Consider the following 22,294-nt stretch of genomic DNA (forward strand, 5'->3'; position numbering starts at 1 on the left):
TATTTTGGGCAGGGAAATTAAGTTAGACATGGGAATTACCGACTCATAACTCGCTGCAGCTGCAAAATGAATGCTGCCAATCAGTGATGTGGGTACAGAGCTCAGCATTCAGAGAACTGCTAAATCTGCAGCAAATAAAAAATGATTTTACCAATACGACAGCAAGCAGTCCAGTAAGTGACATCACTAGTATCAGGGTCTCTGTCCCTACACCATGGTGCTCGCAGTTTGGATAGCAAAAACCTAGTGACAGACTACCTTTAAGCCATCAGACATGTTGTAGCACAGCTCAGCTCTGCTATACATGAAGGGGAGAACATGATCCTGCTCTAAATAGCCTGATGAACCACCAATGAAATGTGACGTGTGTAAATAGTAATGGATATTGATCAATTTGTGGGTCAGTGTCATTACATTCAAAACTAGCAAAGGTCTCCTCATCCATGGAGACAGGAACGCACATATTAAGATCTATCTATTCATCACAGGGGTGCCGCAACATTTTTTAGTGCAAGGGTCAGAATGCCATATGAACTAATCCTAAGTGCCACAAAAAAATTAAAGGGGTAGTTACATGAATACATCACCAGAACCACCATCAGTACATGAATACATCACCCGAACCACCATCAGTACATGAATACATCACCCGAACCACCATCAGTACATGAATACATCACCCGAACCACCATCAGTACATGAATACATCACCCGAACCACCATCAGTACATGAATACATCACCCGAACCACCATCAGTACATGAATACATCACCAGAACCACCACCAGTACATGAATACATCACCAGAACCACCACCAGTACATGAATACATCACCAGAACCACCACCAGTACATGAATACATCACCAGAATCACCATCAGTACATGAATACATCACCCGAACCACCATCAGTACATGAATACATCACCAGAACCATCATCAGTACATGAATACATCACCAGGACCATCATCAGTACAAGAATACATCACCAGAACCACCATCAGTACATGAATACATCACCAGGACCATCAGTACATGAATACATCACCAGGACCATCATCAGTACATGAATACATCACCAGAACCACCATCAGTACATGAATACATCACCAGAACCATCATCAGTACATGAATACATCACCAGAACCATCAGTACATGAATACATCCCCAGAACAATCATCAGTACATGAATACATCACCAGAACCATCATCAGTACATGAATACATCACCAGAACCACCATCAATACATGAATACATCACCAGAACCATCATCAGTACATGAATACATCACCAGAACCATCATCAGTACATGAATACATCACCAGAACCATCATCAGTGTATGAATACATCACCAGAACCATCATCAGTGCATGAATACATCACCAGAACCATCATCAGTACATGAATACATCACCAGAACCATCATCAGTACATGAATACATCACCAGAACCACCATCAGTACATGAATACATCACCAGGACCATCATCAGTACATGAATACATCACCAGGACCATCATCAGTACATGAATACATCACCAGAACCACCATCAGTACATGAATACATCAGCAGAACCATCATCAGTACATGAATACATCACCAGAACCATCAGTACATGAATACATCCCCAGAACAATCATCAGTACATGAATACATCACCAGGACCATCATCAGTACATGAATACATCACCAGAACCACCATCAATACATCACCAGAACCATCATCAGTACATGAATACATCACCAGAACCATCATCAGTACATGAATACATAACCAGAACCATCATCAGTACATGAATACATCACCAGAACCATCATCAGTACATGAATACATCACCAGAACCACCATCAATACATGAATACATCACCAGAACCACCATCAGTACATGAATACATCACCAGAACCACCATCAGTACATGAATACATCACCAGAACCATCATCAGTACATGAATACATCACCAGAACCATCATCAGTACATGAATACATAACCAGAACCATCATCAGTACATGAATACATCACCAGAACCATCAACAGTACATGAATACATCACCAGGACCATCATCAGTACATGAATACATCACCAGAACCATCAGTACATGAATACATCCCCAGAACAATCATCAGTACATGAATACATCACCAGGACCATCATCAGTACATGAATACATCACCAGAACCACCATCAATACATCACCAGAACCATCATCAGTACATGAATACATCACCAGAACCATCATCAGTACATGAATACATCACCAGAACCATCAGTACATGAATACATCACCAGGACCATCATCAGTACATGAATACATCACCAGAAACACCATCAGTACATGAATACATCACCAGAACCATCATCAGTACATGAATACATCACCAGAACCATCAGTACATGAATACATCACCAGAACCATCATCAGTACATGAATACATCACCAGAACCACCATCAATACATGAATACATCACCAGAACCATCATCAGTACATGAATACATCACCAGAACCATCATCAGTACATGAATACATCACCAGAACCACCATCAGTACATGAATACATCACCAGAACCATCATCAGTACATGAATACATCACCAGAACCACCATCAATACATGAATACATCACCAGAACCAACATCAATACATCACCAGAACCAACATCAATACATCACCAGAACCACCATCAGTACATGAATACATCACCAGAACCACCATCAGTACATGAATACATCACCAGAACCATCATCAGTACATGAATACATAACCAGAACCATCATCAGTACATGAATACATCACCAGAACCATCAACAGTACATGAATACATCACCAGGACCATCATCAGTACATGAATACATCACCAGAACTAAGTTTTGAGTATTTGAGGAGGATTTTGAGAAATTCTGCTCAGTTAATGTTTAAAAAAAAGAAGAAAAGGTGTGAACATACATGACCTTACACTGATTTTTTTGGAGTTAAAACTAAGCATAATCTCGACAAATCATGTTCATAATCTCAAAAGTCAAGTTTTGAGGATTTTTATCTTTTAACATATCCATGGTCATATTTGGAATTGCTAGATGAGTAACAACAGAACAGAACTACTGACAGCACATGTTTGATGCCGTACTGTGCTGCACTTAGGGCTCAAAACTGTAAGTCCCATGGCTCCTAGTTCTCTCTCCTGACTTATGTCTGCTCCACTGTCTTGTTAATAAGACATATGACATTTCATTCAGCAGGACCAGAAATCCCTGGAGCAAAAGTCACATGATCAGGGTTTCGCTTCTCTTAAATGGATGCATCTTAGGCAAAAATAAAGTAGGTTTCAGTAAAAAAGTTGCATGGTTTGCCTTCTATAGCTGTGGAATTTCGCTGCTCATTTCTGGCTGTAGAATTAGTTATCTGAGACTATCAGCAAGCGTTCACACTGGGAATTTGAAAACCTTGTCTTTCTGAGCTTCTCTCTGCTGACTTATGACAAAACGAAAGCTACAGACTTGCAAACGTTCCTTCAGAAGGAGCTCACTGACTTAATCACAGTTAACTCATTCTGCAGCCAGCAATGAGCAGAGGAACAAAGGAACGTGTAAAAGGCAAATGATGCTAAATTTGTACTCAAACCAAAATGCAAAAATGTATTTTTTCTTTTTAGCCCAAAATATATGTATTTAAATAAAAAAGAAATATACACTCACTGGCCACTTTATTAGGTACACCTGTCCAACTGTGTGTTAAGACTTAATTTCTAATCAGCCAATCACATGGCGGCAACTCAGTGCATTTAGGCATGTAGACATGGTCAAGACAATCTCCTGCAGTTCAAACCGAGCATCAGTATGGGGAAGAAAGGTGATTTGAGTGCCTTTGAACGTGGCATGATTGTTGGTGCCAGAAGGGCTGGTCTGAGTATTTCAGAAACTGCTGATCTACTGGGATTTTCACGCACAACCATCTCTAGGGTTTACAGAGAATGGTCCGAAAAAGAAAAAAAAACCAGTGAGCGGCAGTTCTGTGGCCGGAAATGCCTTGTTGATGCCAGAGGTCAGAGGAGAATGGGCAGACTGGTTCGAGCTGATAGAAAGGCAACAGTGACTCAAATTGCCACCCGTAACAACCAAGGTAGGCAGAAGAGCATCTCTGAACGCAGTGTGCGTCGAACTTTGAGGCAGATGGGCTACAGCAGCAGAAGACCACACTGGGTACCACTCCTCTCAGCTAAGAACAGGAAACTGAGGCTACAATTTGCACAAGCTCATCGAAATTGGACAGTAGAAGATTGGAAAAACGTTGCCTGGTCTGATGAGTCTCGATTTCTGCTGCGACATTCGGATGGTAGGGTCAGAATTTGGCGTAAACAACATGAAAGCATGGATCCATCCTGCCTTGTATCAACGGTTCAGGCTGGTGGTGGTGGTGTCATGGTGTGGGGAATTTTTTCTGGGCACTCTTTGGGCCCCTTGGTACCAATTGAGCATCGTTGCAACGCCACAGCCTACCTGAGTATTGTTGCTGACCATGTCCATCCCTTTATGACCACAATGTACCCAACATCTGATGGCTACTTTCAGCAGGATAATGCGCCATGTCATAAAGCTCGAATCATCTCAGATTGGTTTCTTGAACATGACAATGAGTTCACTGTACTCAAATGGCCTCCTCAGTCACCAGATCTCAATCCAATAGAGCATCTTTGGGATGAGGTGGAACGGGAGATTCGCATCAGGGATGTGCAGCCGACAAATCTGCGCCAACTGTGTGATGCCATCATGTCAATATGGTCCAAAATCTCTGAGGAATGCTTCCAGCACCTTGTTGAATCTCTGCCACGAAGAATTGAGGCAGTTCTGAAGGCAAAAGGGGGTCCAACCCCTTACTAGCATGGTGTACCTAATAAAGTGGCCAGTGAGTGTATATCATTATCTTTTAAATAATACATTTTCTACAGATTCATTTCAGGTATTTTCTTTTAATTGAGCTGGAAGCGCAAAATGCTGATTATTCACTAAGCGATGGTAAATTACAGATAACCTCCCCGGCAGCACAGAGCTTTCTTCTTTACATCAGTCCTAGTAATTATCCCAACATCAATATTGCTCCAGAATCGAAAATGCCTGAATCATATCTCATGGAGTATATAATCAAAGCAGAAAATGGATTTTGCAGGAACTGTGAGAGAGTGCAGATTAAGTGGGATTACACATAAAAGGAGGAGGTCAGAGTGAGAGGTGATGACGATACTGCCAGACATGGAGTGCGTTAGATAGAACCAGCAATTAAAATTATGAACGCATTACTTCTATTTTTTTTATTAGTATTAAAATATATATATATATATTTTTTTTTTTTATTTCATTTCTTTTTCCCCAACAGAGCGCGGCACTCCCCGGCAGCACAGAGCTCGGCACTCCCCGGCAGCACAGAGCTCGGCACTCCCCGGCAGCACAGAGCTCGGCACTCCCCGGCAGCACAGAGCTCGGCACTCCCCGGCAGCACAGAGCTCGGCATTCCACGGCAGCACAGAGCTCGGCATTCCCCGGCAACACAGAGCTCGGCACTCCCCGGCAGCACAGAGCTCGGCAATCCACGGCAGCACAGAGCTCGGCATTCCCCGGCAGCACAGAGCTCGGCACTCCCCGGCAGCACAGAGCTCGGCACTCCCCGGCAGCACAGAGCTCGGCACTCCCCGGCAGCACAGAGCTCGGCACTCCCCGGCAGCACAGAGCTCGGCACTCCCCGGCAGCACAGAGCTCGGCACTCCCCGGCAGCACAGAGCTCGGCACTCCCCGGCAGCACAGAGCTCGGCACTCCCCGGCAGCACAGAGCTCGGCACTCCCCGGCAGCACAGAGCTCGGCACTCCCCGGCAGCACAGAGCTCGGCATTCCCCGGCAGCACAGAGCTCGGCATTCCCCGGCAGCACAGAGCTCGGCATTCCCCGGCAGCACAGAGCTCGGCATTCCCCGGCAGCACAGAGCTCGGCATTCCCCGGCAGCACAGAGCTCGGCATTCCCCGGCAGCACAGAGCTCGGCATTCCCCGGCAGCACAGAGCTCGGCATTCCACGGCAGCACAGAGTTCGGCATTCCCCGGCAGCACAGAGCTCGGCACTCCCCGGCAGCACAGAGCTCGGCACTCCCCGGCAGCACAGAGCTCGGCACTCCCCGGCAGCACAGAGCTCGGCACTCCCCGGCAGCACAGAGCTCGGCACTCCCCGGCAGCACAGAGCTCGGCATTCCCCGGCAGCACAGAGCTCGGCACTCCCCGGCAGCACAGAGCTCGGCATTCCCCGGCAGCACAGAGCTCGGCATTCCCCGGCAGCACAGAGCTCGGCATTCCCCAGCAGCACAGAGCTCGGCATTCCCCAGTAGCACAGAGCTCGGCATTCCCCAGCAGCACAGAGCTCGGCATTCCCCAGCAGCACAGAGCTCGGCATTCCCCAGCAGCACAGAGCTCGGCATTCCCCAGCAGCACAGAGCTCGGCATTCCCCAGCAGCACAGAGCTCGGCATTCCCCAGCAGCACAGAGCTCGGCATTCCCCAGCAGCACAGAGCTCGGCATTCCCCAGCAGCACAGAGCTCGGCATTCCCCAGCAAGACAGAGCTCGGCATTCCCCAGCAAGACAGAGCTCGGCATTCCCCAGCAAGACAGAGCTCGGCATTCCCCAGCAAGACAGAGCTCGGCATTCCCCAGCAAGACAGAGCTCGGCATTCCCCAGCAAGACAGAGCTTGGCTTTTCCCAGCAAGATTCACAATTTCCGTTGGCTGGGCTTTATGGGTATATAATGTTGGGGTAATGGGGGTTTTCGGTGCCAAGAGGGATGCTTTCAAAGGGTTGTCCGGTGAAAGAAATTTATCACCTATCCACAAGAAAGGTGATAACTTATTGATAGCTAGGGGTCTGACTGCTGGGATCTGCACCAATAGGAAGGAAGGGGGACTTTTAAGCCCATTAGAATGGAGTAGCAATGTGTATGCTTCATTCATTCCCAACAGGGCTGCTGAGTGAGGGATAAAAAATTCCGAACCATCAGCAATTTACCATATATCTCCTAGATAGGTGATAGTCTGTTTTAATTGATCAGCCCATTTAAACGCCGATTAGAAATTGACCACGGCATCTAAGCAATTCAACATCCCAGATCGGATCTAGCCCCGATCACTGCTGATAAAGGCAGATGATGGCTGTATAACACTGCCAGCATCTGCATTGTAGGAAAAGGCCGAGTTTACGATAAAAAAGGGTGTAAAGTAAGTCAACCAAAAGGTGGAGCACAACTAGACAAAGTGATCTAAGGACATACCAAATTTATTATCCGGCCCGAGCCAATGGGATAAATTTGGAGCAGTGTCATACTCTATAGTATAGGAACACAAGGTCTACATATTAGACAGGGTTATTAAATCTGCACCATTGAGCTCTACCCTTCAACTGGACTGGAGAACCAGAAGACCACAAATGGGTGAACCGAGGGGCAATTTCCACCCAGGAGCCCACTGCTGTATTTCCAGGTCTTTCAGTAATGAATGGTGGACACTGAATTACCATTACACGTGAGGGAGGAGAACACAACCTCTCCGCAATGAGAGGTAATTATCTACAATGCACAGAACGCTGTCGGAGAGGAAAGTTATTCTGGCTGAAAATTACTCGCATTTTCTCTCATATGACCGATGGTTTGAAGACAATTACCGCACACTTTATATAAAGCACAAATGGCCGAATAGACAAGAGCCGGAACGGCAAATTACAGAAAATGACTGAATAGACGAGGACAAAAACAAATGCCTAATTACCGGTACATCACCTCACCTCTAAAGTAACACAGAAGGAAAAGTGCAATGTTTGGCGCAGCTAGGGCGCGCTTACCTCGCCTCCGGGAGCAAGATGGCGTATTTATGAGGAGGCGTAGTTTCAGGGAAGTTGGAGAGAATGGCCAGGCGGTGAGGGAGCAGATCCGATCCATGGAAGGTAAAGAGAAGATCCAAAGCTTGGACATTGCTTTCCTGCAAGGAAAAGGAACTGGAAATTATTTCTGGGGTTTTTACAAAGTTTTTACCTTTTTTATGTTCTTCATTGAGCCAGAGATCATGCCCTTCACCCAAGTGCACGAGGATGTGGTCTACCGCCAAAGGAGAAGGGCCCAATAGACCACTGCATGTCCCGCCAGACTAGAAAGCCACCGTGGGCAGCGACACACTGGGGTCAGTTCCTCCCCTCGCGGAAACTTAGGGAGGAGCTCAGTCTAGATCAGATCTCCTCCTGAAGAAGAGTCAGAAGATTGCAAGGAGCCAAACCGTTCCCCTACATGGGTCACGAGGGAGCCGCACCCCGAGAAGTCCGTTTGACAAGGACACGAGTGAAAAGAGCAACTCGTAGTGACACCAACTAAAATAAATCGTAAAGGATTGTTCAGTGTAAAATTGACTGGACCTTATGTCGGGAAACTTAACACCGCCCCCATCTTAGGTCCAGAAGACTTGGAATAAGGGCGTGTGCTTAAAAAAGGAAGAAATATTGTAGTGCTGTGCAAATGTGCACCATGTGAGTTTAGGCACCACAGAATTGGAAGACCTCAATAAATGGGTAATTTAAGCAATTTCTTGCGTCGTCCACATTTGGGAATTTTTTTTTCTCCTTAAATGCATGAATTTGGGACTAAAAAACATTTTCGCAACTGGGCTTCATAGCATTTATGTTTTCTATAACCTCTTTGTTGCACTGACTCTTGAGGGCTGCAAAATTAGTTAACTGAGAATCGATCAGTGAGCTCGTTCTGACGATTTGATGGGATCTTTATCTGCCTTTTTCTAAGCTGCTCTCTTCTGATTTATGACTACAGACCCCATCAAAGTAGAATGTGCAGGGAATTAAGGAGCCTGTAAAAGCCAAATGGTGCAAAATTATTAATGAAACCCAATTGCAAAAAAAAAAAAAAAAAGCCCCAAAAAGGTGCACAACCAGGGGTTTAATGATCGCTGTTGCAAAGGGTGCGACTGTAACCGGGCTACTGCAGGAGGGGGGCCCGCCAATGCCAGCCCCGTTTTAAGCTGAATTTGTCTCCTCGGATGCACACTCAGCTGAGATGTACTGAGGCTCAAAGAACCACCGGTTACATGAGCCACAACAGTTACATTCGGCCTATTAGAGAATGGCAGCTGACGGCTGTGTGTACATTGCAAGCGGCACATGACATCACTTCCACATGCTGCCCGCCACCCTGTAACGGCAATGGGGGAGGAAAAGGAGACTACTCCCCCCGCAGGAGCGAGGAAAGGTAAGAAGAATCACTAACTTTTCATGTTTAAATGTGAAGAAACTGCCGGGAGGGAGAACATTATTACAGGATGGGGACATTATTACAGGATAGGTTCCAACGTTCCACGAAGGGGACATTATTACAGGATAGGTTCTAGGATGGGACATTATTACAGGATAGGTTCCACGATGGAGACATTATTACAGGATAGGTTCCACGATGGGGACATTATTACAGGATAGGTTCCACAATGGGGACATTATTACAGGATAGGTTCTAGGATGGGGACATTATTACAGGAAAGGTTACAGGATGGGGACATTATTACAGGATAGGTTCCACGATGGGGACATTATTACAGGATAGGTTCTAGGATGCGGACATTATTACAGGATAGGTACCACGATGGGGACATTATTACAGGAAAGGTTACAGGATGGGGACATTATTACAGGATAGGTACCACGATGGGGACATTATTACAGGATAGGTTCTAGGATGGGACATTATTACAGGATAGGTTCCACGATGGAGACATTATTACAGGATAGGTTCCACGATGGGGACATTATTACAGGATAGGTACCACGATGGAGACATTATTACAGGATAGGTTCCACGATGGGGACATTATTACAGGATAGGTACCACGATGGGGACATTATTACAGGATAGGTTCTAGGATGGGGACATTATTACAGGAAAGGTTACAGGATGGGGACATTATTACAGGATAGGTTCCACGATGGGGACATTATTACAGGATAGGTTCTAGGATGCGGACATTATTACAGGACAGGTTCCAGGATGGGGACATTATTACAGGATAGGTTACAGGATGGGGACATTATTACAGGATAAGTTCCAGGATGGGGACATTATTACAAGATAGGTTACAGGATTGGGACATTATTACAGGATAGATTCCATGATGGGGACATTATTACTGGACTGGATAAATTATTACTAGACTAAGGATATTATTACAAAATGGGAAACATTATCACAGGATAGGTGCCATGACAGAGGACACAATAACATGACGGGGGACATTATCACAGGATAAGGGCTAGGACAGAGGACATTATTATAGGGGGCCCCATAGGTCTGACCGACATTCTGGTAGGGGCAGCGGTACAAATTTTGCCCCTGGGTCCATAGGACTGTAGTTATGCCACTGTGCAAAACCCCGAATACGGTATATATTCTGTAAGCAAACCTAAAACTTTACCTAAATTCTGACTCCTTATAGACATTCCCATTAATGTCGCACACTCCTTTCCACCCTCTGTCACATTTTATGAATCTATATTTTAATATTAAAGGTCCGGCTTTGAGATGCGGTCCTACAAATCTACAGATTATGAGACTGCAATTATAGTGCGGCGGAAAAAAAAAAACAAGAAGCCACAAACCCAGTAACATCCTGCGGCCTTGAATTATCCGCATATTAGAAATAAGAGGCAGATGGATAATAACACTTGTCCCCGTGCCAAGCTCTGCGCGGCTTCATATCTAGTTAGATAGGATTACTTAATTGTGAATTAGTATTGACAGGATCATCCTGCCGCACAGAGTTCACGGCGCGCTGGGCTTTAACGCCGCACACACTAACTGGCTCAGATTATAAATGGTAATGGGGGTGAGAGGCGGCAAGCTTAAAGGGGAATCAATTCCGCCTTTATTGTTGTGACTTGGTAACGTTACCCGAGCATATGTTCTTGCTGACAGCACGATATTCTGGTTCCTAAACTTCTTGAAGAAATTGGCGTCGTATCTCTTCTCCGCTGCCTGAGGCCCCCCGAGGATCTCCTTCAGGACAAAGAAGCAGATGTCTGAGAAATCCTCCAAAACATGATAGAACGGAGCAGATTATTAACAGATAATTCCCATCTACTTATCAGCTGCGACGCCGCATCCCAGGCAAGAACGGCTCGGCGGACGCGCGGGCCAGGCACTGGGCGATAGGATTCAGTGCTACTCTGGATTAAATGGCTTATGGCATAGCCAATTTATTACAACATATGGCGGTTTTACACTTGAGTCGCCATTTAAGATTGATTAAATACACTGCTCAAAAAAATAAAGGGCATAATCAAATAACACATCCTAGATCTAAATGAAAAATATTCTCATTGAATACTTTGTTCTGTACAAAGTTGAATGTGCTGACAACAAAATCACAAAAAAATCTTCAATGGAAATCAAATTTTTGAACCTATGGAGGCCTGGATTTGGAGAGACACCCAAAATTAAAGTGGAAACAAGTCAAAATGATGCTCAGTATTGTGTGTGGCCTCCACGTGCCTGTATGACCTCCCTACAACGCCTGGGCATGCTCCTGATGAGGTTGAAGATGTTGCATGCTGAAGGATGTTGCAGGCAGCAGATCGCTCTCTACAGCATCTCCAGACTCTGTCTCGTCTGTCACATGTGCTGAGTGTGAACCTGCTGCCTGCAACATCCTTAAGCATGACCGGTTTGGCAGTGGGTCAGTAATGGTGTGGGGTGGCATTTCTTTGGAGGGCCATACAGCCCTCCTCTGCTCAACAGAGGTAGCCTGACTACCATTAGGTACCAAGATGAGATCCACAGACCCCTTGTGAGACCATATGCTGGTGCAGTTGGCCCTGGGTTCTTCCTAATCTAGGACAATACCAGACCTCATGTGGCTGGAGTGTATCTGCAGTTCCTGCAAGATGAAGGCATTGAAGTTATGGACTGGCCCGCCCATTCCCCAGAACTGAATCCGATTGAGCACATCTGGGACATCATGTCTCGCTCCATCCACCAACGTCACGTTGCACCACAGACTGTCCAGGAGTTGGCGGATGCTTTAGTCCAGGTTTGGGAGGAGATCCCTCAGGAGACCATCCGCATCCTCAGGCGTTGTAGGGAGGTCATACAGGCATGTGGAGGCCACACACAATACTGAGCCTCATTTTGACTTGTTTCCATTTCAATTTTGGGAGTCTCTCCAAATCCAGGCCTCCATTGGTTATTAAATTTGATTTCCATTGATTATTTTTGTGTGATTATGTTGACAGCACATTCAACTTTGTACAGAACAAAGTATTCAATGAGAATATTTCATTCATTCATTTAGATCTAGGATGTGTTATTTGAGTGTTCCCTTTATTCTTTTTGAGCAGTGTACATAAAAAAAAAAAAAAAAAAAAAATTTTTTTACTAAATATCAAAAAATAAAAAATAAATAAAAGGCAATTTCCATCTTAATCACATTCCTTCATTACTGTGCATTACATACAAGAAGACCAACCTTGCAGTCTTTTTTTTTTTTTTTAATTACCCATTGTTTTAGGCCTTCAGCCGTTATGCAGACTTCTACGTTTCCATGGTAATGCGCTGCAAGCAAAATCCGCGCAGTCTTATTCTGTAGTTGCGCTCCCCCCTTTCCATTGGTTCCCTGCGTCACCCTAACACCGCGACACATGAAGCAGGAAGTAGAGGAAGAAGGGAGCGCGGGATCTGACTACACAGGCATGGTTTTGTCGTCTGTTACCATGGAGACAGATCTTACATAGCAGCTACAGGCACAAAGCAAAAATGCTTTACGCAATGGAGCATAGGGAAGGTAGACAGATCCTCTCAAAAAAGAAACTATTTCAATTTTTATTTTATAAATCAATAGTACACATGACAATAATTGGATTTGATCTTTCACTTTCAATTCAAGGGTAAATCTGTACTCGGTGAAGACAGATTTTCACATTAGTGAGATAGGAGATGACACTTGGCGTTTTAAAATTCAATGGAGAAGGGAGGAGCTAGCGACATTCTGCTGCAATTGCTTCTAAAACTACAGTAACACTTCTCCATAGAGCTTTATTAGCACCAACCGTCATCTCATCTCAGAAATGGGAAAACCTGTATTCAATGAACACACATTTTAGCCGTCAATAGAGAATTTTCAGAATGAATGATCAGTACAGGAGGAGAAAGAAACAGATTTGTCTGATAACATATTACAAAGCTTCATATTTTCATGCGTAAATATATATATTTATATATATATATATAGCGCTCTGGCAAGAATTAAGAGACCACTCAGTTTGTCTGATTTTTCTCTTTATAGGTATATTTTTGAGTAAAATGTAAATTGCTCTTTTATTCTATAAACTACTGACATGTCTCCGAAATTCCATGGACTAAATTTTGTATTTATTTTCAGAAAATGAAAAATGTTCAAAATAACAAAAAATGCAGGGCTTGCAGACCTCAAATAATGCTAAACAAGTTCATAATCATTTAGAAACAACAATACTAATGTTTCATCTCAAGAAGAGTTCAGAAATCAATAATTTGTGGAATAACCATGATTGTTAATCACAGCTTTCATGCGTCTTGGCTGCTTTCCACCAGTCTTTCACACTGCTTTTGGGTGACCTTATGCCACTCCTGCTACAAAAATGTAAGCAGTTCTTCTTTGATGGCTTGTGACTATCCATCTTCCTCTTGATTACATTCCAGAGGTTTTCAATGGGGTTCAGGTCTGGAGATTGGGCTGGCCATGACAGGGATTTGATGTGGTGGTCCTTCATCCACACATTGATTGAGCTGGCTGTGTGGCATGGCGCATTGTCCTGCTGGAAAAACCAGTCCTCAGAGTTGGGGAACAATGCCTGAGCAGAAGGAATCAACTGTTTTTCCAGGATAACCTTGTATGCGGCTTGATTCATACGTCCTTCGCAAAGATTAACCTGCCCAATCCCAGCCTTGCTGAAGCATCCACAGATCATCACCGATCCTCAACCAAATTTCACAGTGGGTGCAAGACACTGCCTTGTACGCCTCTCCAGGTCTCCGTCTAACCATTAGACAAAAAGGTGTTGGGTAAAGCTGAAAATTAGACTCATCAGAGAAGATTACCTTAACTCCAGTCCTCTATGGTTCAATCCTTATGGTCTTTGGCAACTTCAGGCTGGCTCGCCTTTGCTTCTCATTGATGAAATTTTTTTTATTCTACTTTCACATGACTTGAGCCCTGCCTCTAGGAGTCTGTTACGAACTGTTCTTGCTGTGCATTTCACCCCAGCTGCCATTCCTTTTGTAGGTCACTTGATGTCATCCTGCGGTTGAGGAGTGACATTCTAATAAGATGACGGTGACCCCGGTCAGTGTAGAGTCGTATTCGCCCTCTGCCGGTCTGTAGCTTGACCTTGTTGTAATGGACTGCAGTCTTAGAAATTTTAAGGATGGAGGCAAAATGATGCTCACTGTATCCCTCTGCTAGTAAAGCCAGAATTGAGCACTTCTTTTCCTCACTCAATACTTTTCTTTTCAACTCCTTTGGCATGGTTCATTCCCAGTACTTTTGGGAAATTACTAGCACTTGTTTTGCCATCCAGCTTGTCCTATCGCAAGAGGATTGTGAACACCACAGCAGGGTTTTTTATACTTTCCTTCGTTAAGCAAGATTTGGTTCAGGTGATCACCTAATCAGAAGCACATTAAGTAGAATGAGGTGTACTCTGGTTGGAATTCAACTGACACTGGAATGGAATGGCTGTCAGACATGGAGAGAAACTGATTTTTATAAAACTGTGCAGTGGACTCCGTTTTTGCCAGAGCTGTATATATATACCAAAACTGCTGGTTATTCTTTAAAGGATTTTTTCCCATCTCATCCTTTCATGTCATTTAGTTCTGACTAAGGGTAATGGAGCTGCAAAATCAGCCAGTGGGTAATCCATACCGGTTCCCATATAAATAAATAGCAGACAGAAAAATGTCATTGTTGTTGGCCGATCCTGGAGCTTCATATCCTATAGGTGGAGCTTATGTCAAAAATGGTTTTCCCACCAACAACCCTTCATCACCTAGCAAAGGATAGATGAAAAATGTGTAATTGATGGATGCCTAACCCCCCAGGGACCTCAACCAAGCACAAGAATGGGGAGGGGGTCAAGTGTTCACCAGAAACGGATGAGCAGTGTACATGTGTGATCACCATTCTATCCACTTTAATGGAGCAGAGCTGCAGTACCAGAAACAACCCATGGACAGGTGTGGAGCTGTTATAAGAAGAAAGGAGTCATGGTATTTTTTTTCGAATACTGGAAAATCCATTTATATGTTTGGACATACAATAACCCAGAAAGGTTTGTGGACACATAACTGCATTGAAAGAGGGACAGCAGGGACTATGAAATGATCATCCCACCACTCTACATTGGTAGTGATGCTTGTGTGCCCTAAATTTTATGACAGCCTACACTGTATACTGATATGCAAATTGTCTCTCCTCCAAAAGGAAGTAGCCTAGCTGTATGGTGCCACCAATAAGACCCCATTAGTCAATGTCTGCCCCTTTACCAAGCTTTGCTATATGACTTTGGGTATTTGGCCAAATTACAGGGTTCTCCAAAAGGGGAAAAAAAACGTCACCTGCAGGCCACTGCCTTTGGGTTCCTGACTTTTGTTGATCGCATTTGGGTGGATTTGTATGAGTCCTTTGAGAAAAGTCTAGAGATTAGGGATTTTAAGATACTGCCAATCTGGCGTAGAGAGACTAGTAGGCTAGTTTATGCTACCAAGTCTCTCTACACGAGGGCAAGAAAAAACAGTTACATGTCAAAGCTGATTAGAGACACTCTCATAGGGTAGGATCCCCCCACCAAAAAAAAAAAAAAAAAATAATAGGTGCCACTAATGAGTTACTTTCTTCATTTCAGAGGAGAACCATTTTCCATGTCATTACCAGGACTAAAAGTCTTCTTACCCAAGTTTGGAGGTCTCCACAAGGAGGACGGTACTCCCTTGCCCCATATTAATAGGTTTTGTGACGTGAAATGCTGTGAGGGACTTACTGCATTGTATCATTGTGTCATCTCTATATAAAGGCACAGTCGCTCTGCTGTCAAACAGGACACTCACCTCATATGTAGACAGGCGATCTAGATAGGTCAATAACTTGAGTCTACAGCGGCAGATCTCCTTCTGCTCCAGTGTCAGGCTGTGGAATAAAGTGTCACAGAGATAAACTTTACAGAAACATGGATTTTTGTGATAACTCACCGTAAAATCATTTTCTCTGAGACGCTCATTGGGGGACACAGATACTGTGGGTGTATGCTTCTCCGCTAGGAGGCAGACACAAAGTGAAAAAAAAGAGGTTAGCTCTTCCTCCGCCGTATACACCCTCGCCCCTATTGCGGGCGGAAATATGTTTGGTGCCAAAGAAGTAGGAGGACAACAAAATCAGCCTTAATACAGGCACAACATGTCCAAAACACCACCCTTATATCAAATTAGTAAATGCATAGAAATTTAAACAAAACAAGAGCCAACTGGCTAATAGGGTGGGTGCTGTATCCCCCAATGAGCGTCTCGGAGAAAAGGATTTTACGGTGAGTTATCACAAAAATCCATGTTTCTCCTTCGCCTCATTGGGGGACACAGATACTGTGGGACGTCCTAAAGCAGTCCCTGGGTGGGAGACTGACTCACCGATACAAGCTACATGCACCTCTTGTTTAAAGGTGCGCCACCGCTGCTTGGAGAATCCTTCTAGCTAGGCTCGCATCCGCCGAGGCCTGAGCATGGATATTATAATGTTTGACAAATGTGTGCAGGCTGGACCAGGTTGCTGCCTTGCAAACGTGCTCCATCGAAGTCTGGTGCCGAAGCGCCCACTGCCCGAGTAGAGTGCGCTCTGATCCCTGCTGGAATCGGCGTGCCTTTAATGTGGTAGGACTCCTGAATAGTCAAACGAATCCATATGGCTATGGTCGATTTTGAGGCGAGTCCCTTCCTGCGCCCTTCGGGGAGCACGAACAGTGTGTCGGTCTGACGAAAGGGTGCCGTCCTCGACACGTACCTCCGGAGGGCTCTTACCAGGTCTAAAGTGAGCCTTTTCCACATGGTGCACCGGTGCTGGACAAAATGAAGGCAAGACAACATCTTCATTAATGTGAAAAGAGGGCACGACTTTTGGCAGAAAAGGAGGGGCTGGTCTGAGCACCACCTTATCCTTATGGAAAGTGAGGAACAGGACTTGGTAGGATAGGGCTGCCAGTTCTGAAACCCGCCTGATAGAAGTGATGGCCACTAGGAACACCACTTTCCAGGAAAGGTACCTCAAGGAGATTTCCTGAAGCGGTTCAAATGGAGCTTCCTGCAGAGCACGTAGGACCAGGTTAAGGTCCCAAGCGTCCATAGGCGCCTTATAGGGAGGTACCAAGTGGGAGACTCCCTGGATGAAAGTCTTCACCTGCAGATTGGTAGCAATTCTGCACTGGAACAGAACGGATAAGGCCGATATTTGTCTCCTGAGGGAACTTGGGGCTAAGCCCGAGTCTAGGCCCGACTGGAGAAAAGTCAAGAAGTTGGGGATCGAGAATCTCAGCGGAGAAACACTGCGGCCTCGACACCAAGAAAAAAAAACACCTTCCAGGTGTGGTGGAAGATTCATGCTGAAGCAGGCTTCCGGGCGCTAATCATTGTAGCGACCACCCGGAGTTCGGGTGGCAAATCGGCCCTTGAGAAAGTAGATCTAGGCGCTCTGGCAGGTGCTAAGGAACGTCGGTGAGCAGCTGCATTAGATCTGCGTACCACGCTCAACGGGGCATGTCTGGGGCCAGCAGAATCGCTGGGACCCCTTCCGTCTTGACCTTCTTTACGACCCTCGGAAGTAGTGGCAGCGGGGGGAAATAGATATGGGAGGCGAAACGGATTCCATGGCAGAACCAACGCGTCCACAGCGATTGCCTGCGGGTCCCAGGCCCGAGCGACATATGTGGGCACCTTGGCGTTTACTCTGGATGCCATCAGGTCCACATCCGGGGTTCTCCACAGCTGACAAATCTGTCGGAAAACTTCGGGATGTAAAGACCACTCTCCGGACGCAAGACCCTGCCGGCTGAGAAAGTCTGCCGCCCAATTTTCCACGCCCGGGATGTGGACAGCCGAAATCACAGAGTGGCTTGCTTCGGCCCACTGCAGAACGTGCCCCACCTCGCGCATGGTTGCTCTGCTGCGGGTGCCCCCTTGGTGATTTATGTAAGCCACCGCCATGGCGTTGCCCGACTGAATCCGGATGGGGCGGCCTGCTAGAAAGTGATGAAACTTTTGCAGAGCCAGCCGAATTACTCGTATCTCCAATAAGTTGATCGGGAGGCGTGCCTCCCTCCTGTGGCGACCACCGTCCCTGGGTCGTGTGGTGGCGAAACACCGCTCCCCAGCCAAGGAGACTGGCGTCGGTTGCATTAACCAACCAATGGTCTGGGGGGAAAGGTTTCCCCTGGGTCAGAGACGAACTGGTTAACCACCATCCGAGCGACTGTCTGACTTGAAAGGACAGTCGGCACTGCCAGTTGAGAGTGAAGGGATTCTTGTCCCAAGCTGACCAAAGGGCGCGCTGAAGGGCGAAGATTGAACTGGGCGAACGGTACCGCTTCCATTGCTGCCACCATTTTCCCTAGACTCCTCATCCCGGATCGGATGGTAAGAGGGACTGGTTGCCGAAGTGTCCTGACTCCATGCCAGAGCGCTAGCACCTTTTCCTGAGGGAGAATTACCAACCCTCTGCGAGTGTCGAGAATCATTCCTAGGAAGAAGATCTTTAGAGCTGGCACAAGGGATGACTTCTTCGCATTGACCAATCACCCTAAGCGGGCAAGAGTATCTAGCGTGATGTTGACATTTTTCTCGCATGCCCGTATTGAAGGGCCTTTGACCAAGAGGTCGTCCAGATAAGGCAAGACGACTATGCCTCGAGAATGCAGTATGGCCATGACAACTGCCATAACCTTTGTGAACACTCTGGGAGCCGTGGCTAGCCCGAAGGGTAGCGCTACGAACTGTAAACTTAGATAGCTGATGGCGAAATGTAGAAACCACTGATGAGGAGGAAAAATGGGATTATGCAGATATGCGTCCTGGATATCTATTGAGGCCAAGAATTCTCCCTGCTCCATGGCCGATATGACTGACCGGAGAGACTCCATCCGGAAATGTCTGATCCTGATGAATTTGTTCAGAAGCTTCAGGTCCAAAACAGGCCTGATAGACCCGTCCTTTTTGAGAACCGCAAAAAGTTTGGAATAGAACCCCTGATTTTTTTTTGTGTTCCGGCACTGGAACAATGACTCCACTGTGCTGGAGCGATTTGATGGCTCCCAATAGAGCCCTTGCCTGGGCATCCACCCTGGGAAGCTGGGAAAGATAAAGACGTCTTGGCGGGTATCTGACAAATTCTATTTTGTAACCTGAGGCCACCAATTCCTTTACCCATGCGTCGTGAGCGACATTGGCCCAGACGTGGAAAAACCAGAGTAGGCTGCCGCCAATCTTGCTGGTGTCGTCTGGTGAAGGCCTTGAATCATTTGGCCGACGATCTTTGAAATCTGGATCCCCTCGATCTGGCCTGATGAGCACGCAATCTCCCCAATGAGTTGGCTCTATATGCGACCTGCCGCTCCCTATCCTGGTTGGGGCGGCCTGAGGCGGCGGAATTGGCCTCTGTAGTCCACCCGGTGTTGCGAAAGGCCCGAAAACGTGCCTGAAACGGGTGACGAAAGAGCGGTTTGACCTTTTGTTGAGGGAGAAACCCACTCTTTCCTCCTGTGGAGTTGGAGATAAGTTGATCCAACTTCTCCCCAAATAGGCAGCCGCACTGATAAGGCAGGGACGTCAAGAGCTTCTTAGAAGAAGAATCAGCTCACCATGTCCTTAACCAAAGGGCTCTTCTGATCGAAATTGCATTAGCGGCAGCAAGTGCCGAGCAATTTGCCGCATCCAAAGACGCATTGATTACATAGTCTCCGGCCATTGCCATCTGACCTGCGACCTCCGAAATCTCTGCAGGTAGATCCTGCTCCTGCGCTACCTTGTTTAATGCTTCTGACCATGATATCAAAGCCTTAGCTTCCCAAGTTCCTGCGAACGAGGGAGCAAGTGCTAACCCTGACGCCTCATATACTGAGCGAGCTAAGCTCTCTATGAGGCGATCCGTGGGATCCTTAATCGAGGAAACACTAGGGACGGGTAGCAGGGTCTTAGTGGCTAGGCACGAAACCGGAGGATCCACCATCGGGGATTCCATCCATCTTTTACGGAGGTCCGGAGCAAACGGATACCTTGTTTCGAGTGCCTTTTGACCCGAGAAACGCCTGTCTGGACATTCTCTGTGCCGCTGCACTATGTCCTCAAACTCCGGGTGAGAGGAAAAAATTCTGTGCGGGCGCTTCACTCGCTTAAATGCCACTTTATGCCCCGTAGCCGCTGCGGGATCATCCTCAATCTCCAGGGTCTGATTGACGGCTTCTATGAGGCTGTCCAGTGTTTCACGTGACCCTAGAGTGTCCAGGTCAAAGGGCTCGTCTGAGTCGCAATCCGAGGTCTGCTCGCTATCAACCACTGGTGATGGGGAGCGAGAAGCAGAGCTTACGGATGCCAAGGCACCCGATGGACTAGGTGACACCGTGTGGATTCGTTTCCTCCGGGTCTGCCTGGAGTGAGAGCGGAGGCTTTTGTGAGGTGGAGGTTCCCTCTAAGGCCGGCGAGCCATTGTCCCTGCCCCTATCTGGGCCTTGAAGGGACTCTATTGCTCTCGTTAGCGACGCCATGGACTGTGACAGTGATCGGGTCCACTCCGGGGGATTTGACACATTGGTCACGGTCGCAGGGGAGGGCTCCTGGGCGCGTTCGGATTTGCAGGCTTCGCATAATCGCTTGCTCTGTGCCCGCGGAAACGCAGCCCGACAAGAGATGCATGCAGCATAAAAGAACATGTGCATCTTTGCCTTCTCGGACATGCTGTATCTGTCCGCTGCTGGGGATGAGAGGAGGAGGTAGCACCTCGCTTTCCCTGTAGCGTGGCCTCTCGGGCAGCACTTACCCCAGTCCTGCTCCCCCCCCGTCCTGGCTGCTTCCTTCCAATCACGCGCCACCAGCTGTGAGAGTGAGCCAGCATGTAAAACCGCTCTAGGGGCGGTGCTTTCATTCTGCGGCCTAGCCGCGCTCCGAAGCCGGGGCCTAAATTTTTTCACCACCGCCCAATGCGGGGCGGGCCGCCGGAAGTGACGCGCGGCTCCAGGGGCGGGACTTCCGGCATAGCTCCGGCTCAATTTTACCCCTACCCGCCAGGGGGGGGGGGGGGGGGGGGCGCGGTACACAAAACACATGGCGCCACTAACTGCGCGGCGCCGCCTGACGGATCCAGCCACCCTCAGCCTTGCATGGCCGGTGGCTTCTACCGGCTGGGGCTCCAGCCCTGAGATGTTCGCAGGAGCCCTCCCAGACCCTCTCCTCACCGATGATTCTCTTCAGCCTGAGTGCAGGTATGTGAGGGGGCCTTGATAAAATAGGACGGTGCAGGCACCCTAGCTCCATCTAACCCCTTCAGGGGGTGAGGAGAGGGACCGTCCACCACCTTGCAGTACCACAGTCTAAGCATTGGTGGAGCAGTGGGGGCCGCACGGACTAGTCTTGTGACTCTGTACAGCCTCTGTACATGGTTTCAATACCTAGGGGTGGTCCGAGCTAAGTCCGGCACTGTGTCCCACGACGCGGGAGAGGATACGTGGAGGGACACTAGCACGTGCTCGTCCATTGTTGGTTTGGCGAAATCGGACCCTTTCAATAGGATCCGTTGCCCCTGTCACATCTTCATGGAAAAAGACGAAAAAAGTCTGGAGAAAAACCAGACGTGTGCCTCCATGGACACTAAGCAAAAAACTAACCTTTTTTTCACTTAGTGTCAAGCCTCCTAGTGGCAGAAGCATACATCCACAGTATCTGTGTCCCCCAATGAGGCGAAGGAGAAAACCATGAAGACAAAAGATGTCACTAAATGGACACAGGCAAAGGGGTGGTTTCAAGAGATATTTATTGTACAGGATGTGCCACAAATGTCTGATGGCTAGGCTACAGATCCAACTTTTGGATCCTGCACTAATCTCTATACCAGGACTTCCCACATTCCCTTTTCTGGCTGATGTCCGACCAGCAGTTAGTGGAGGTGGATGCCTTAATGCTGGCTCTCTCCATTCATTGTTATTAGAGATGGACAAAT

General features: G+C 46.9%; 1 protein-coding gene across 3 annotated transcripts in view; it reads right to left on the reverse strand.

Annotated features, from left to right (window-relative positions):
- The window catches only part of NBAS (NBAS subunit of NRZ tethering complex), an 816,956-nt gene that overhangs the window by 615,400 nt on the left and 179,262 nt on the right, over positions 1-22,294 (reverse strand). For all 3 annotated transcript variants that reach the window (XM_073568249.1, XM_073568248.1, XM_073568250.1), the window contains exons 19-21: positions 16,156-16,234; positions 10,966-11,070; positions 7,869-8,005 (exon numbers count right to left, since the gene is read on the reverse strand). In XM_073568249.1, the coding sequence (XP_073424350.1) occupies positions 7,869-8,005; positions 10,966-11,070; positions 16,156-16,234 (321 nt within the window). The remainder of the gene's footprint in view (positions 1-7,868; positions 8,006-10,965; positions 11,071-16,155; positions 16,235-22,294) is intronic.

This window comes from Dendrobates tinctorius, unplaced genomic scaffold, assembly GCF_039654945.1.
Source record: "Dendrobates tinctorius isolate UK_male_01 unplaced genomic scaffold, ASM3965494v1 ptg000021l, whole genome shotgun sequence".
NCBI lineage: Eukaryota > Metazoa > Chordata > Amphibia > Anura > Dendrobatidae > Dendrobates > Dendrobates tinctorius.